Source organism: Somniosus microcephalus, chromosome 4 (assembly GCF_052327205.1).
Source record: "Somniosus microcephalus isolate GS21.2 chromosome 4, FLI_Smic_1.0, whole genome shotgun sequence".
NCBI lineage: Eukaryota > Metazoa > Chordata > Chondrichthyes > Squaliformes > Somniosidae > Somniosus > Somniosus microcephalus.
This window is the reverse complement of record NC_140990.1, coordinates 73,986,310-74,003,242: the sequence shown is the minus strand read 5'-3', so window position 1 is coordinate 74,003,242 and position 16,933 is coordinate 73,986,310. Positions and strand designations below refer to the sequence as shown.

General features: G+C 48.1%; 2 protein-coding genes across 2 annotated transcripts in view; one reads left to right on the top strand and one right to left on the bottom strand.

Moving 5' to 3' along the window:
- Nucleotides 1–6,087, bottom strand: part of LOC147119235 (uncharacterized) — an 87,753-nt gene extending 81,666 nt beyond the window's left edge. Inside the window, exon 1 of the mRNA XM_085984909.1 lies at nucleotides 4,615–6,087. Coding sequence (XP_085841035.1) covers nucleotides 4,615–5,897 — 1,283 coding nt within the window. The 5' untranslated portion in view covers nucleotides 5,898–6,087. The remainder of the gene's footprint in view (nucleotides 1–4,614) is intronic.
- Nucleotides 1–16,933, top strand: part of LOC147119234 (uncharacterized) — a 101,081-nt gene that overhangs the window by 51,207 nt on the left and 32,941 nt on the right. The window lies entirely within an intron of this gene.

Genomic DNA, 16,933 nt, shown 5'->3' with positions numbered 1-16,933 from the left:
GCCCAGGCCTGCCGTCTGCTGGGGCTGGATATCGGGTCGTGGGGGGGGGCGTGGTAGTGAGTAGTGGGTTACTGCGGCCCCCGAGGGTGCAAGGTCTCTTATGGAGACTGTGTCCTCCCGCCCGTCCGGGTATGCAATGTAAGCATACTGGGGGTTGGCGTGGAGGAGGTCGACCCTCTCGACCAGGGGGTCCATTTTATGGGTCCTCACGTGTCTTCTCAGTAGGACCGGCCCTGGGGACGTCAGCCATGGCGGTAGCGATGTCCCCGATGTGGACTTCCTTGGGAAGACAAACATTTTCTCATGAAGGGTGGCGTTAGTGGCAGTGCAGAGCAGTGACCGAATAGAGTGGAGCGCATCGGGGAGCACATCCTGCCAGCGGGAGGTTGGAAGGCCCCTAGACTTTAAGGCTAGCAGGGCGGCCTTCCAAACTGTCGCATTTTCTCTTTCCACCTGTCCGTTCCCCCAGGGGTTGTAACTGGTGGTCCTGCTTGTGGCAATACCCCTAGTTAGCAGGTACTGACGGAGTTCGTCGCTCATAAACGATGAGCCCCGGTCGCTATGGATATAGCTGGGGAAACCGAACAGGGTGAAGAGGTCGTTCAGACATTTAATGACCGTGGCACTGGTCATGTCCGGGCAGGGGATGGCGAACGGGAAACGGGAGTACTCATCAATAATATTGAGGAAGTACACATTGCGGTCGGAGGAGGGGAGAGGCCCTTTAAAATCAACGCTCAGGCGCTCGAAGGGGCGAGTGGCTTTTATCAGGTGGGCCCTGTCTGGTCTATAAAAGTGCGGTTTGCACTCAGCGCAGACTTGGCAGTTCCTGGTCATGGTCCTGACCTCCTCAATAGAGTAAGGCAGGTTGCGGGCCTTGATGAAGTGGAAGAACCTGGTGACCCCCGGGTGGCAGAGGTCATTGTGGAGGGCCCGCAGTCTATCGATCTGCGCGCTGGCGCAGGTGCCACGCGATAGCGCACCGGGGGTTCATTGAGCTTCCCGGGCCGGTACAAGATCTCGTAATTGTAGGTGGAAAGTTCGATTCGCCACCTCAAGATCTTGTCATTTTTGATTTTGCCCCTCTGCTTGTTGTTAAACATGAAAGCAACTGAACGCTGGTCAGTGAGCAGGTTAAATCGTTTTCCGGCCAGGTAATGCCTCCAATGACGCACAGCCTCCACAATCGCCTGGGCCTCCTTCTCAACAGCGGAGTGTCTGGTCTCCGGGCCTTGGAGGGTTCGTGAAAAGAAGGCCACGGGTCTCCCCGCCTGATTGAGGGTAGCGGCCAGGGCAAAGTCGGACGCGTCGCTTTCCACCTGGAAGGGGATGGATTCGTCCACTGCGTGCATGGTGGCTTTGGCAATGTCCTCCTTGATACGGTGGAACGCTAAGCGGGCCTCTGCCGTCAAGGGAAAAGAGGTGGACTTGATCAGCGGACGGGCCTTGTCCGCATAGTAGGGGACCCACTGGGCGTAATAGGAGAAAAACCCTAGGCACCTCTTCAGGGCCTTGAGGCAGTGGGGCAGTGGGAGTTCCATAAGGGGACGCATCCGGTCGGGGTCGGGGCCGATGACTCCGTGTTCCACAACACAGCCAAGGATGGCGAGGCGGTTTGTGCGGAATATGCACTTCTCCTTGTTATATGTCAGGTTCAGGAGTTGGGTGGTGCGGAGGAATTTTTCGAGGTTTGCGTCATGGTCCTGCAAGTCACGGCCGCAGATGGTCACATTGTCCAGATGTGGGAAAGTGGCCTGCAACGCATTTTGATCTACCATCCGGTCCATCTCCCTTTGGAAGACGGAGACCCCGTTGGTGACGCCAAAGGGAACCCTAAGGAAGTGATAGAGGCGGCCGTTTGCCTCAAAGGCAGTATACTGGCGGTCCTCAGGGCGGATAGGGAGCTGGTGGTATGCTGATTTCAGGTCAATGGTCAAGAAGATGCGGTACTGCGCGATCTGGTTGACCATATCAGCTATGCGGGGGAGTGGGTAGGCGTCCAGCAGGGTGTAGCGATTTATTGTGTGGCTGTAGTCGATGACCAGGCGCTGCTTCTCGCCGGTCTTAACGACCACAACCTGGGCTCGCCAGGGGCTGGTGCTGCCCTCAATAATCCCTTCCTTCAGGAGCTGCTCCACTTCGGTTTTAATGAAAACCCTGTCCCCGGCACTGTATCGCCTGCTCTTTGTGGCGATGGGCTTACAGTCGGGGGTGAGGTTAACAAACAGTGGGGGGGGGGGTGACTCTGAGTGTGGAGAGGTTGCACCTGGTGCGCGGCGGGCAATTTGGGAGCTGCTGGCTGCGGACTGTGAGTGGGGGTAGGGGTCCACCGTACGCCATCGTAACACTTTTAAGGTGGCACTGAAAATCTAACCCCAGCAGGACGGCAGCGCAGAGGTCGGGCAGGACCAGAAGGTTAAAATGATCGTACACAGTCCCGTCTACTACGAGTGTCACCACGCAGTAGCCGCCGATGTCCGCCGACTGGGACTCGGAGGCCATAGAAATCCGCTGGTGCGCAGGCAGGACTGGAAGAGAGCAACGCCGCACTGTGTCGGGGTGGATGAAGCTCTCCGTGCTCCCAGAGTCAAAAAGGCAGATTGTATCGTGACCATTTACCTTAATGTCCATTGTGGAACTGGCCAGCTGGTGCGGTCTCGCTTGGTCCAGTGTAACGGATGCTAGCGTAGGGGTGGGTGTGTCGCTGCGGGTATCAGATGAGGCGGTGTTGGGGGCCTGCTGCATTCCGGCTGTCGTCCAAGATGGCGGCGTCCATGATCCCCATGTGGCTGGAGGCGTCCAAAATGGCTGCTGTACCGGTGGTTCGCACATGGCCGGGGAGGCCCAAGATGGCGGCCCGCATGGACCACACGCGGCGCTGCTGGGGTTCGGGGTGGCTTTGGCCCTGCAGACGCTAGTGTAGTGTCCCTTCTTCCCGCAGCCCGAGCAGATCGTGTTTTTCGCCGGGCAGCGCGCTCTGGGGTGTTTTGCCTGGCCACAGAAGTAGCATTTCTGGCCTTGGGGCACTGCTGTCTGGCCGTGGGACACTGCTGCGGTAGTTGGGCCGTTGCTGGGGTGTGGCTGGGGTGGCACGGCGCTATGAGGCGGTCCTACCGTGTCCCAGGCTGTCATTCCCCGCGGCGTCCACGGTGCAGAGGAGTAGGCATCCATGCCCCGGTAGGCTGCATCCAATGATAGTGCGAGTTCAGAGGCCTTGTTGAGGTCGAGGTCACTCTGCTCCAACAGTCGCTGTCGGGTGTAATTGGATCTGTGGCCCGCTACAAAAGCGTCCCGGATAAGTTCCTCTGTGTACATGGCGACCTTTACATCCTTACAACCACAGGCCCGGCCAAGCACAGACAGTGCCTGAAGATATTCCACGGTCGATTCCCCAGGTTGTTGTTTACGACTCCCCAGAAGGTGCCTGGCGTACACTTCATTCACTGGGCGCGTGTACTGGTCCTTGAGGAGCTTGATAGCGTCTGCGTACGAGGTCGCGTCTTGGATGACCGAGTACACTCGGTGGTTCACTTTGGAGGTCAGGACATCCAGTTTGTCCTCGTCCGATTTGATTGCTGCGGAGGCGGTCAGGAATTTTTCGAAACACTTAAGCCAGTGAGTAAACTTGGTGGATGAGTCCGCCTCCCGATGATCTAAGTCCAGGCATGCTGGTGTGAGGATCTTCTCCATTATAAAAATTTTGTTAATAAAATTGATGCGCTATCAATTATTCATAAAAGACTGAGAGTTAAGAGAGTAACTAAAGGCTTTTATTAACAAAAGAATGAAGGTCTGCCTCGAGTGGTCGACCGGTCCAGAAATACAAAGGGCTGGGGAGCAGTCACCTTTATACTAGGACTTGTGGGAGGAGTCAGCCGAGGCATGTCCAGGCATGTACACAGTGGAATACAAACAGTGGTTTACCACAAGGTTACACTGGGACAAATCTTCAGTTATTTTCCATTACAGGCAAAATGCAGAGAGGACCAGCAGCACACTGGCACCTTAACAAACCTACAATATAGAGCTGGAGGATTGGGCCGTGATCTGTTTACTTGTTCATCTCTTGTTCAATACATTTGCTGAGTGCATTTACATTTAAAACCAGGTTCTGAGGCGTGATGCTCTCTTCACACATCAAAGGTGAGAGAGATGCTGTGGGTCACACGCTAAGTCCAGTAGCTGAAAGTGATTAACAGACTGGGTTTTGTGTTTAGTGATCCCGGGCGTGTTACCGATACCTTCCCTGGATACCAAGGCTAGAAGAGGCACTCTGGAATGTATGGGGAGCTGGGACTTGTCCATGAGAGTAACTGAAGGTATGAGAACTGAAATGATCTAGAGTTAGAAAGGAGAAAAGGCCCAAAAATGGAACAGTCAGTAACAGGACATCAATTCGTCTCCTGTTATCTTGGAGGAAAGAAATACTTGACACACTGTGTGTTTGAAACAATGCCAATTTATTTGGCATTGATCCAGAATATTAATCTCCAGCCCAGTTATAGGGGTCATTAACATCAGCAGAAACAAACCCCAACTGTCAGAATGAACATGGTTCAGTCCTGGATGTGATTAACAGCAGCAATAACAGCAGAATCCATTTTCGGCAGTAACCTGTGAACTCGCTGGTGTGTCCGCAGGTTGGATGCCTGAATGAATCCCTTCCCACACACGGAGCAGGTGAATGGCCTCTCCCCAGTGTGAATTCGCTGGTGTATCTTTAGGTGGGATGATTCACTGAATCTCTTCCGACACATGGAGCAGGTGAATGGTCTCTCCCCAGTGTGAGTGAGTTGGTGTCTCTGGCAGCTGGATGATTGAGTGAATCCCTTCCCACACACAGAGCAGGTGAACAGTCTCTCCCCAGTGTGAATGCGCTGGTGTCTCCGTAGGTGGGATGATTCAATGAATCTCTTCCCACACACGGAGCAGATGAACGGCCTCTCCCCGGTGTGAACTCGCTGGTGTCTCAGCAGGTAGGATGAATCAGTAAATCCCTTCTGACACACAGAGCAGGTGAACAGATTCTCCCCAGTGTGAGTGCGTTGGTGTGTCAGCAGAGCATTACTTCTTTTAAAGCTCTTCTCAGTCAGAACATTTAAAAGGTCATTATCAGAGTGAACTTGCTGGTGTGCCATCAGGGTTGATGACTGAGCAAATCTCTTCCCACACACAAAGCAGGTAAATGGCATCTCCTCGGTATGAATTCGCTGGTGTACCAAGAGGTGGGATGAACAAGGGAAACTCTTCCCACAGACGGAACAGGTGAACGGCCTCTCCCCGGTGTGAACGTGCTTGTGCTCCAAAAGGTGGCTTGAACGAGTGAATCTCTTCCCACAGACTGAACAGGAGAACGGTCTCGCCCCTGTGTGAACTCGCTTGTGTGTCAAAAGGCAGACGAAACGAGTGAATCCCTTCCCACCTACAGAGCAGTTGTACGGCAATTCCCCAGTGTGAATACCCTCATGTGACATAAGGTGGGCTAAACGAATGAATCCCTTCCCACACTCGGAGCAGTTGAACGGTCTCTCCTTGGTGTGAACTTGCTGGCGTTCAGCGAGTTGCAACGACTGGCTGAACCTCTCCCCACAGTGAGAGCAACTGAATGGACTCTCATGAGTGTGAAGGAGCTGGTGTTCAGCCAGACGGAATGACTGCTGGAACCTCTTCCCGCAGTGAGAGCAACAGAACGGTCTCTTGTCAGTGTGAACTCGCTGGTGTTCAATCAGTTCCTCAGAGGTTTTAAAGCTGTTCTCACAGTCAGAGCATTTAAAAGGTCTCTCATCAGCGTGATCAAGTTGGTGTGCAGTGAGGTGGGATGAACAAGTGAATCCCTTCCCACACACGGAGCAGGAGAATGGCCTTTCCCTATTGCGAGCTCGCTGGCGTGTCAGCATGCTAGACAATTGAGTAAATCCCTTCCGAGAGAGAGCAGGTGAACAGCCTCTCCCCAGTCTCCAGCTGGGACAGTTAATTGAATCCCTTCCCACAGTCCCCACATTTCCACGGTTTCTCCATGGAGCGGGTGTCCTTGTGTCTCTCCAGGTTGGGTGAAGCCTCGTCCACACACAGAACACGTGTACGGTTTCTCCCCGCTGTGAACGGTGCGATGTTTATTCAGGCTGTGTAACTGGTTAAAGCTCTTTCCACAGTCAGTGCTCTGGAACACTCTCACTCGGGTGTGTGTGTCTCGATGCTTTTCTGGTCACATTGATGTTTGAAATCTTTTCCCACAGACAGAACAGACAAACATTTCTCCTTCCACATTCACAGGCCGATGATATTCAGGTCCTGATGAATCAAGTGAATCTGTCAGCTCTTCACATGACATTTGGCTTGAGTTTCCCGTTTGCATATTTTCCCCTTCTGTAAAAGGAGTTTACAAAAGGCATTGTAAGTATAGGATAGAAATTCAGAACAGACAATTCTAGTATCTGTTGAACATTTTTCCTCTCTTGTTCCCCCAAAGCTGTAAATCCCCGTCCCACACACTCTCCCTCCTCCCTGTGCTGAAATCCAAACCCATCGCACCATCTCCAACATTTCTTTCCTCCACTCCCAGTTTTCCCCCTCCCTCTACTCTGGTTGGGTTCAGTTCCACACCCGTTCTGTGCAGAGTGAGAATAAAATCAATGAGCTGCTGATTTTCTCTGTGGGTCACTGGGCCTTTTTGGATGGACCAATCGGGTGAGACTGGGTTGCCCCAGGGTCACCAAACAAGAATCAGCCCAACAAGGCTCCCTTTCAGGGGCCACTAATATGGGAGAAACATGTGGACCAATCAAACTGACAGAGACCCTGAAGCCCCGCCCACTCTTTGTTCCAGCCCAAAGTACCGCGCATGCGCCATGAGACCCGCCCTGTCCAAGATGGCAGCTGGTGACCCGGGCTCTTATTGGGGGCCTCAGGACTACACCAGGTGTTTATAAAGCTTTTAAACTCACCTGCGGGTCCAATCCACCCCCTGCGCCCACAATCTCCACCTGGCTCCCAGCCGCTGACCCGCCTGTTCCTCTCCCATCACCACCACACGCACTGTGCATGCTCAGAGCACACCAGTTACTGCGCCGGCGCACTGTCATCATTGATAGAGCACTTTCTGCCACGCGGGGGATTCTGGGTTCATTCACCGCCATTTAAAGCCCCAATTGGGGAACAGAGTTTTTGTCATCCCATTTAAATTGGGGCCGGAGGAGCAATAAACAAAATTAATATATAATTAATTTTTAATATTCAGACATAGGAGGGATCAGACAGGGGCCAGATTTGATCAGTCTAAGATGGAGTTGGAGTGTGTGGTAAATAACATTGGTGAACTGCAGGCACAATACCCACATGGGACTATGATATCATGGCAACAACAAAGAGCTGGCTCAAACAAGGGGAGGATTGAGAACTCGATATTCCTGGCTACAAGGTATTCAGGGAAGATAGGAAAGGAAAAAAGGAGGGGTGCAGTATTGATCAAATAAACGATTATAGCACTGGAGAGGGACTAGGACCACTGCTTTTCTTGATATATATTAAGGACTTGGACTTGGCTGTACAAGGTACAATTTCAAAATTGGCAGATGACACAAAACTTGGAAGTATAGTGAACAGTGAGGAGGATAGTGATAGACTTCAAGAGGACAGAGACAGGCTGGTGGAATAGGCAGACACGTAGCAGATAAAATTTAATGCAGAAAGGTGCGAAGTGATACATTTTGGTAGGAAGAACGAGGAGAGGTAATATAAACTAAAGGGTACAATTCTAAAGTGGGTGCATGAACAGAGAGACCTGGGGGTATATGTGCACAAATCGTTGAAGGTTGCAGGGCAGGTGGAGAAAGCGGTTAAAAAAGTATACGGGATACTGGGCTTTATAAATAGAGGCATAGAGTCCAAAAGCAAGGAAGTTATGATGAACCTTTATAAAACATTGGTTTGGCCTCAACTGGAGTATTGTGTCCAATTCTGGGCACCGCACTTTAGGAAGGATCTGAAAGCCTTAGAGATGCTGCAGAAAAGATTTACAAGAATGGTTCCAGGGATGAGGGACTTCAGTTACGTGGATAGACTGGAGAAGCTGGGGTTGTTCTCCCTAGAGCAGAGAAGGTTGGGAGGAGATTTGATAGAGGTGTTCAAAATCATGAGGGTTCTGGACAGAGTAGATAGAGAGAAACTGTTCCCATTGGCAGAAGTGTCGAGAACCAGAAGACACAGACTTAAGGTGATTGGCAGAAGAACCCAAGGCAACATGAGGAAAAACTTTTTACGCAGCAAGCAGTTAGGATCTTGAATTCACTGACTGAAAGGGTGGTGGAGGCAGATTCAATCGTGGCTTTCAAAAGGGAATTAGATAAGTACCTGAAGGAATTTTTTTTCCAGGGCTACGGGGAAAGGGCGGGGAAGTGGGATTAACTGAAGTGCTCTTGCAGAGAGCCGGCACGGGCTCGACGGGCCAAATGGCCTCCTGTGCTGTTACCATTCTATGTGAGAGGTCAAAAACAGGATCTATTTGGTTAGATTTGTTGTGGAGTATTTTAAACCAACACTCGACACAAGGTTTTAGATCGATAGTCAAGTCGTCTTTATTGCACCGGTGGGGAAACAGTCTGCTCTGTCTTAGCCAGACCTTTCCAAATTGTTACAGAAAACACTACATTTTTATACATTACAATACACATGGCCATCTCATGTTAAATTCATTCCTGCCACCTGATTGGATCTTGGCCTGCATGCACCTTCACGGATTGGTTACAAATCTTAATATAAACATGTATACGCTGCCTCTTCAATCAATCACTCAAACTGCTGAATACTAATTAAAAGATACCTTGGAATGTAACCTAGGTAATAAAGTTCTTACGGGCAGTTGAAATGCTGGACATCCTGTCTCCATTTAATTGTTTTATATCTCTCCAAAGGTCAGCTATCTTTGACCGCATCTTTATGGATGTGGTCTTTCATGGCAGTTCCTGTCTTTACACTATTCAGTGAAACGGTGGTGATAACAGCGACAGCGAGGCTCAGGTGGGCCTCAGAGCGGCAGCGGCGGCGGACCTACGAGGAACGAGGTGGCGGTGATAGAAGCGGCGGGGAGGCTCAGGTGGGCCTCAGAGCGGTGGCGGACCTGCGAAGAATGAGGTGGCAGCGGCGGTGAATAAAAGCAGCAGGGAGGCTCAGATAGGCCTCAGAGCGGCGGCGGACCTGCGAGGAACGAGGTGGCGGCGGTGACGCTCAGGTAGGCTTTTACTAATCTCAGAGCTCAGAGGGAGGGAGAGAATTAAAAAGTAATCGAAGTGTGAGGTCAGCAGAAAGCAGGTAAGTGATTGGTTGATGAGTATTTCTCTCTTTCTTAAACTTAAATTCTGTGGTTTATAGTTTCTAAGCTCTCTGTGGTGCAGCGGGGACTGTTGGTAAACCAGGGCCCTTAAGTGTATCATTTAACTGTAGTGTAATTGGTGGGACTTATTTGATTTAATTTAATTTGAACTAATTAAAGGGTAAGTCATGGCAGGAGAGCTTGGCCCCGTGGTATGCTCCTCCTGCGCTATGTGGGAACTCAGGGACACTTCCTGTGTCCCTGACGACCATGTGTGCAGGAAGTGTATCCAGCTGCAGCTACTGGCAGACTGCATTGTGGCGCTGGAGCTGCGATTGGATATATACTGGACTATTCGCGATGCTGAGGACATCGTGGATATCACGTTTAATCAGTTGGTCACACCGCAGGTAAAGCTTGCACAGGCAGAAAGGGAATGGGTGACAAACAGGCAGAGTAGTAGGCGCAGGCAGGTAGTGCAGGAGTCCCCTGTGGACATCCCCCTCTAAAACAGATACACCACTTTGAATACTGTTGAGGCAGATGGCTTATCAGGGGAAAGCAGCAGCAGCCAACTTCCTGGCACCAGGGGTGAAACATAGAAACATAGAAATATAGAAGATAGGAGCAGGAGTAGGCCATTCGGCCCCTCGAGCCTGCTCTGCCACTCAATGCGATCATGGCTGATCATCCAAATTCAATACCCGGTCCCTGCTTTCTCCCCATACCCCTTGATCTCTTTAGCCTTAAGAAACATATCCAACTCCTTCCTGAATATATTCAATGTATTGGCCTCTACTGCCTTCTGTGGTAGAGAATTCCACAGGTTCACCGCTCTCTGGGTGAAGAAATTCATAGAAACATAGAAACATAGAAGATAGGAGCAGGAGTAGACCATTCGGCCCATCGAGCCTGCTCCACCATTCAATGCGATCATGGCTGATCATCCAAATTCAGTACCCGGTCCCTGCTTTCTCCCCATACCCCTTGATCCCTTTAGCTGTAAGAAATATATCCAACTCCTTCCTGAATATATTTAATGAATTGGCCTCCAACGCCTTCTGTGGTAGAGAGTTCCACAGGTTCACCACTCTCTGGGTGAAGAAATTCCTCCTCATTTCTGCCTTAAATGGCTTACCCCTTTATCCTTAGACTGTGTCCCCTGGTTCTGGACTCCCCAACCATCGGGAACATCCTTCCTGCATCTAGTCTGTCCAGTCCTGTCAGAATTTTATAAGTTTCAATGAGATCCCCTCTCATTCTTCTAAACTCCAGCGAGTACAAGTCCAATCGACCAAATCTCTCCTCATACATCATTACTGCCATCCCAGGTATCAGCCTGGTGAATCTTCGCTGAACTCCTTCCATGGCAAGAACATCTTTCCTCAGATAAGGCGACCAAAAATGCACACAATACTCAAGATGTGGTCTCACCAAGGCCCTGTACAACTGCAGCAAGACATCCTTGTTCCTGTACTCAAACCCTCTCACTACGAAGGCCAACATACCATTTGCCTTCTTAACTACCTGCTGCACCTGCATGCTTACCTTCAGCGACTGGCGCACAAGGACACCCAGGTCTCGTTGCACTTCCCCTTCTCCCAACCTATTGCCATTCAGATAATAATCTGCCTTCCTGTTTTTGACACCAAAGTGGATAACCTCGCATTTATCCACGTTATATTGCATCTGCCATGCTTTTGCCCAATCATCCAACCTGTCGAAATCATCCTGGAGTTTCTCGGTATCCTCCTCACAGCACACACGCCCACCCAGCTTTGTGTCGTCTGCAAATTTGGAGATATTACATCTAGTTCCCTTGTCTAGATCATTAATATATGTTGTGAATAGCTGGGGCCCAAGGTCCAATCCCTGCGGTATCCCACTAGTCACTGCCTGCCACTCGGAAAAGACCAATTTATTCCAACTCTTTGCTTTCTGTCTGCCAACCAGTTCTCTATCCAAGTCAATACCTTGCCCCAATCCCATGTGTCTTAACTTTACACACTAATCTCTTATGCGGGACCTTATCGAAAGCCTTCTGAAAGTCCAAATACACCACATCCACTGGTTCTCCCTTATCTATTTGACCAGTTACATCCTCAAAAAATTCCAGTAGATTATTTAAGTGCGATTTACCTTTTGTAAATCCATGTTGACTTTGTCCGATTCTGTCACTGTTTTCCAAGTGCTCTGCTATTACATCTTTTATAATGGACTCTAGCATTTTCCCCACCATCGATGTCAGGCTTACCGATCTGTAATTCCCTGTTTTCTCTCTACCACCTTTTTTGAATAGAGGGGTAACATTAGCTACCCTCCAATCCATGGGTACTGTTCCAGATTCCATCGAATGCTGGAAGATGATCAGCAAAGCATCAACTATTTCTAGGGCCACTTCCTTAAGTACCCTAGGATGTAGATTATCAGGCCCTGGGGATTTATCGGCCTTCAATCCCACCAATTGCCCTAACACCATTTCCCTACAAATATTGATTTCTTTCAGTTCCTCCCTTTCATCAGAACCTATGTTCACCGACATCTCTGGGAGGTTATTTGTGTCCTCCTATTTGAAGACAGAACCAAAATATGTATTTAATTGGTCAGCCATTTCTTTGTTCCCCATTATAAATTCCCCTGATTCTGACTGCAAGGGACCTACGCTTGACTTCACCAATCTTTTTCTCTTCACATATCTATAAAAGGTTTTACAGTCAGTTTTTATGTTCCCTGCCAGCTTACTCTCATATTCTATTTTCACTTTCTTAATTAATCCCTTTGTCCTCCTTTGTTGAATCCTAAACTGTTCCCAATCCTCGGGTTTACTGCTTTTTCTGGCCAATTTATATGTCCTCTCCTTGGATCTTATGCTATCCCTAATTTCCCTTGTTAGCCACGGTTGAGTCACTTTTTTTGTTTTATTTTTATGCCAAACTGGGATGAACAAATGTTGTAGTTCATCCTGTCATTCTGCGGTTCTGCTGCACAGGACGGGAGGAAAAAGAGGGGTAGAGCTATAGTAATAGGGGATTCTATTGTAAGGGGAATAGATAGGTGTGTCTGCGGCCACAAACGAGACTCCAGGATGGTGTATTGCCTCCCTGGTGCAAGGGTCAAGGATGTCTCAGAGCGGCTGCAGAACATTTTGGAAGGTGAGGGTGAACAGCCAGTTGTCGTGGTGCATATAAGTACTGGGATGAGGTCCCAAAAGCTGAATATAGGGAGTTAGGAGGTAAATTAAAAAATAGGACCTCAAAGGTAGTAATCTCAGGATTGCTACCAGTGCCACGTGCTAGTCAGAGTAGAAATAGAAGGATATTTCAGATGAATATGTGGCTAGAGGAATGGTGCAAGGGGGAGGGATTCAAATTCCTGGGACATTGGAACCAGTACTGGGGGAGGTGGGACCAGTACAAACCGGATGGTTTGCACCTGGGCAGGGCCAGGACGGATGTCCTAGGGGGAGTGTTTGCTAGTGTTCTGGGGGAGGGTTTAAACTAAAATGGCAGGGTGTTGGGAACCTGAGCAAGGAGACAGTGGAAAGGGAAACAAGGATAAAAGCAAAAGATAGGAAGGAGAAAAAAAAAGTGGCAGTCAGAGAAATCAACAGTTTAAATCATACATCGCCACAGTAAATGATAATTCTAAAAGGTCTAAGACCATTAAAAAAACAAGCCTGAAGGCTTTGTGTCTTAATGCGAGGAGCATTCGTAATAAGGTGGCTGAATTAGCTGCACAAATAGAGGTAAACAAATATGATTTGATTGGGATTATGGAAACATGGCTCCAGGGTGGACAAGGCTGTGAACTCAACATCCAGGGGTACTCAATATTCAGGAAAGATAGGCAAAAAGGAAAGGGAGGTGGGGTAGCATTGCTGGTTAAAGAGGGGATTAACACAATTGTAAGGAAGGATATTAGCTCTGATGATGTGAAATCTGTATGGGTAGAACTTAAAAATACCAAGGGGCAGAAAACGTTAGTGGGAGTGGTATATAGACGTCCAAACAGTAATGCGAAGGTTGCAGATGGCATTAAAAGGGAAATTAGAGAAGCGTGCAATAAGGGCAGAGCAGTTATCATGGGTGACTTTAATCTACATATAGATTGGGCTAACCAAATTAGTAACAATACTGTGGAGGAGGAATTCCTGGAGTGTTCACAGGATGGTTTCCTTGACCAATATGTCGAGCAACCAACTAGAGATCAGGCCATCTTAGACTGGGTATTATGTAATGAGAAAGGATTAATTAGCAATCTTGTTGTACGAAGCCCCTTGGGTCGGAGTGATCATAATATGATAGAATTCTTCATTAAGATGGAGAGTGAAGTAGTTGGCTCAGAGGCTAGGGTCCTGAATTTAAATAAAGGAAACTACGATGGTATGAGGTGCGAGTTGGGTAGGATTGATTAGTGAATGTCACTCAAAGGGTTGACGGTGGATAGGCAATGGCAAACATTCAAAGATTGCATGGATGAACTACAGAATTTGTTCATCCCAGTTTGGCATAAAAATAAAACAAAAAAGGTGACTCAACCGTGGCTAACAAGGGAAATTAGGGATAGCATAAGATCCAAGGAGAGGACATATAAATTGGCCAGAAAAAGCAGCAAACCTGAGGATTGGGAGCAGTTTAGGATTCAACAAAGGAGGACAACGGGATTAATTATGAAGGGGAAAACAGAATATGAGAGTAAGCTTGCAGGAAACATAAAAACTGACTTTAAAAGCTTTAATAGATATGTGAAGAGAAAAAGATTGGTGATGTCAAGCGTAGGTCCCTTGCAGCCAGAATCAGGGGAATTTATAATGGGGAACAAAGAAATGGCTGACCAATTAAATACATATTTTGGTTCTGCCTTCACAAAGGAGGACACAAATAAGCTCCCAGAGATGTCGGGGAACATAGGGTCTGATGAGAGGGAGAAACTGAAAGAGATCAGTATTTGTAGGGAAATGGTGTTTGGGAAATTGACGGGATTGAAGGCCAATAAATCCCCAGGGCCTGATAATCTACATTCTAGGGTACTTAAGGAAGTGGCCCTAGAAATAGTAGATGCATTGCTGATCATCTTCCAACATTCGATGGATCCTGGAACAGTACCCATGGATTGGAGGGTAGCTAATGTTACCCCACTATTCAAAAAAGGTGGTAGAGTGAAAACCGGGAACTACAGACCGGTAAGCCTGACATCGGTAGTGGGGAAAATGGTAGAGTCCATTATAAAAGATGTAATAGCAGAGCACTTGGAAAGCAGTGACAGGATTGGACAAAGTCAATGTTCTGGACCGATGGACATTGTTACATCCTGGATGTTTTTACATGCAATAGCACCCTCTGGTGGCAGTTATTGTGTTAACAGTTTGTAAGCTGGAAAGGTCATCTGTTCCTTTCTTCCTGTGTGAGGTCATTTGACCTTTGTTCCTTTCTTCCTGTGAGAGGTCATTTGACCTTCTTACCTTTCTTCCTGTTGACACCAGGAAGCAGTTTTACCAGGAAGAACCTGACTTAAGTAATGGAGAATTCCATGAGGGATTTTCAATCCAGTGTAATCTGACTTCATATGTTAGGCCAAACGCAATATCTGTGAGTATCTTTATTTCTTAGCATAATAGCAATGTTGTCAGAGTAATATTTTGATAATACTATGTTTGTAAAAGGTTAATATTTAATAGTTACAGAAGTTAGTTCAAATGTTAGTTAGTTATACAATTAGTCTATTCTACTGTTGTAAATATGTTTATATCTTGTGTAATATCGAATGTGTAGTACTCAGTTTATGTACAAAACATACTTTGTCTTTGTTTACAGTTTCACAAATTTGTTCAAGTAAAAGCTTCAAAACAGCAACCGCTTCAGGAAGAATTATTATGAATGAGTGTTTAACTTGCTGGATAGCTAGATAGGAGCACGTCTAGCGTGGCCAGTACAGTCACCATGGATGTACAAAAGGTAAATCGTGCTTGAGTAATCTACTGGAATTTTCTGAGGATGTAACTGGTAGAATAGATAAGGGAGAACCAGTGGATGTGGTGTATTTGGACTTTCAAAAGGCTTTCGATAAGGTCCCGCATAAGAGATTAGTGTGTAAAGTTAAGGCACATGGGATTGGGGGCAAGGTATTGACTTGGATAGAGAACTGGTTGGCGGACAGAAAGCAAAGAGTTGGAATAAACGGGTCTTTTTCCGAGTGGCAGGCAGTGACTAGTGGGGTACCGCAGGGATCGGTCCTTGGACCCCAGCTATTCACAATACATATTAATGATCTAGACAAGGGAACTAGATGTAATATCTCCAAGTTTGCTGACGACACAAAGCTGGGTGGGCGTGTGTGCTGTGAGGAGGATGCCGAGAAACTCCAGTATGATTTGGACAGGTTGGGTGATTGGGCAAAAGCATGGCAGATGCAATATAACGTGGATAAATGCGAGGTTATCCACTTTGGTGTCAAAAACAGGAAGGCAGATTATTATCTGAATGGCAATAGATTGGGAGAAGGGGAAGTGCTACGAGACCTGGGTGTCCTTGTGCACCAGTCACTGAAGGTGAGCAGGCAGGTGCAGCAGGCGGTTAAGAAGGCAAATGGTATGTTGGCATTCGTAGCGAGAGAGTTTGAGTACAGGAACAAGGATGTCTTGCTGCAGTTGTACAGGGCCTTGGTGAGACCACATCTTGTGTATTGTGTGCAGTTTTGGTCACCTTATCTGAGGAAGGATGTTCTTGCCGTGGAGGGAGTGCAGCGAAGATTCACCAGGCTGATACCTGGAATTGCAGGAATGACGTATGAGGAGAGATTGGGTTGATTGGGCTTATGCTCGCTGGAGTTTAAAAGAATGAGAGGGGATCTCATTGAAACTTATAACATTCTGACAGGGCTGGACAGACTAGATGCAGGAAGGATGTTCCCGATGGTCGGGGAGTCCAGAACCAGGGGTCACAGTCTAAGGATAAGGGGTAAGCCATTTAGGACAGAAATGAGGAGGAATTTCTTCACCCAGAGAGTGGTGAACCTATGGAATTCTCTACCACAGAAGGCAGTAGAGGCCAATTCATTAAATATATTCAAGAAGGAGTTGGATATATTTCTTAAGGCTAAAGGGATCAAGGGATATGGGGAGAAAGCAGGGACAGGGTACTGAACTTGGATGATCAGCCATGATCTCATTGAATGGCGGAGCAGGCTCGAGGGGCCAAATGGCGTACTCCTGCTCCTATCTTCTATGTTTCTATGTAAACTGCCAGCGATGTCATTTTAACTCTTTCCCCACTGCAGATTTAAGGAACAGTAGAGGAGATGTTACGCTACTGGGTGTCTACTATAGGCCACTAAACAGTGGGAAGGAGAGAGAGAAGCAGGTTTGCAGGCAAATTACAGGAAGATACAGGATCTATGGCATAGTGATAATGGAGGACTTCAGTTATCCTAACATAGATTGGGATAGTAACAGTGTAAAGGACACAGAGGGGGAGAAACTCCTGAAATGTGCACAAGAGAACTTTCTTAAACACTGTTTCCAGCCCAACGAGGAAAGAAGCAGTGCTGGATCTAGTTCTGGGGAATGAAATGGGGCAAGGGGAGCATGTTTCAGTGGAGGAGCATTTGGGCACTGATCATAATGTCATC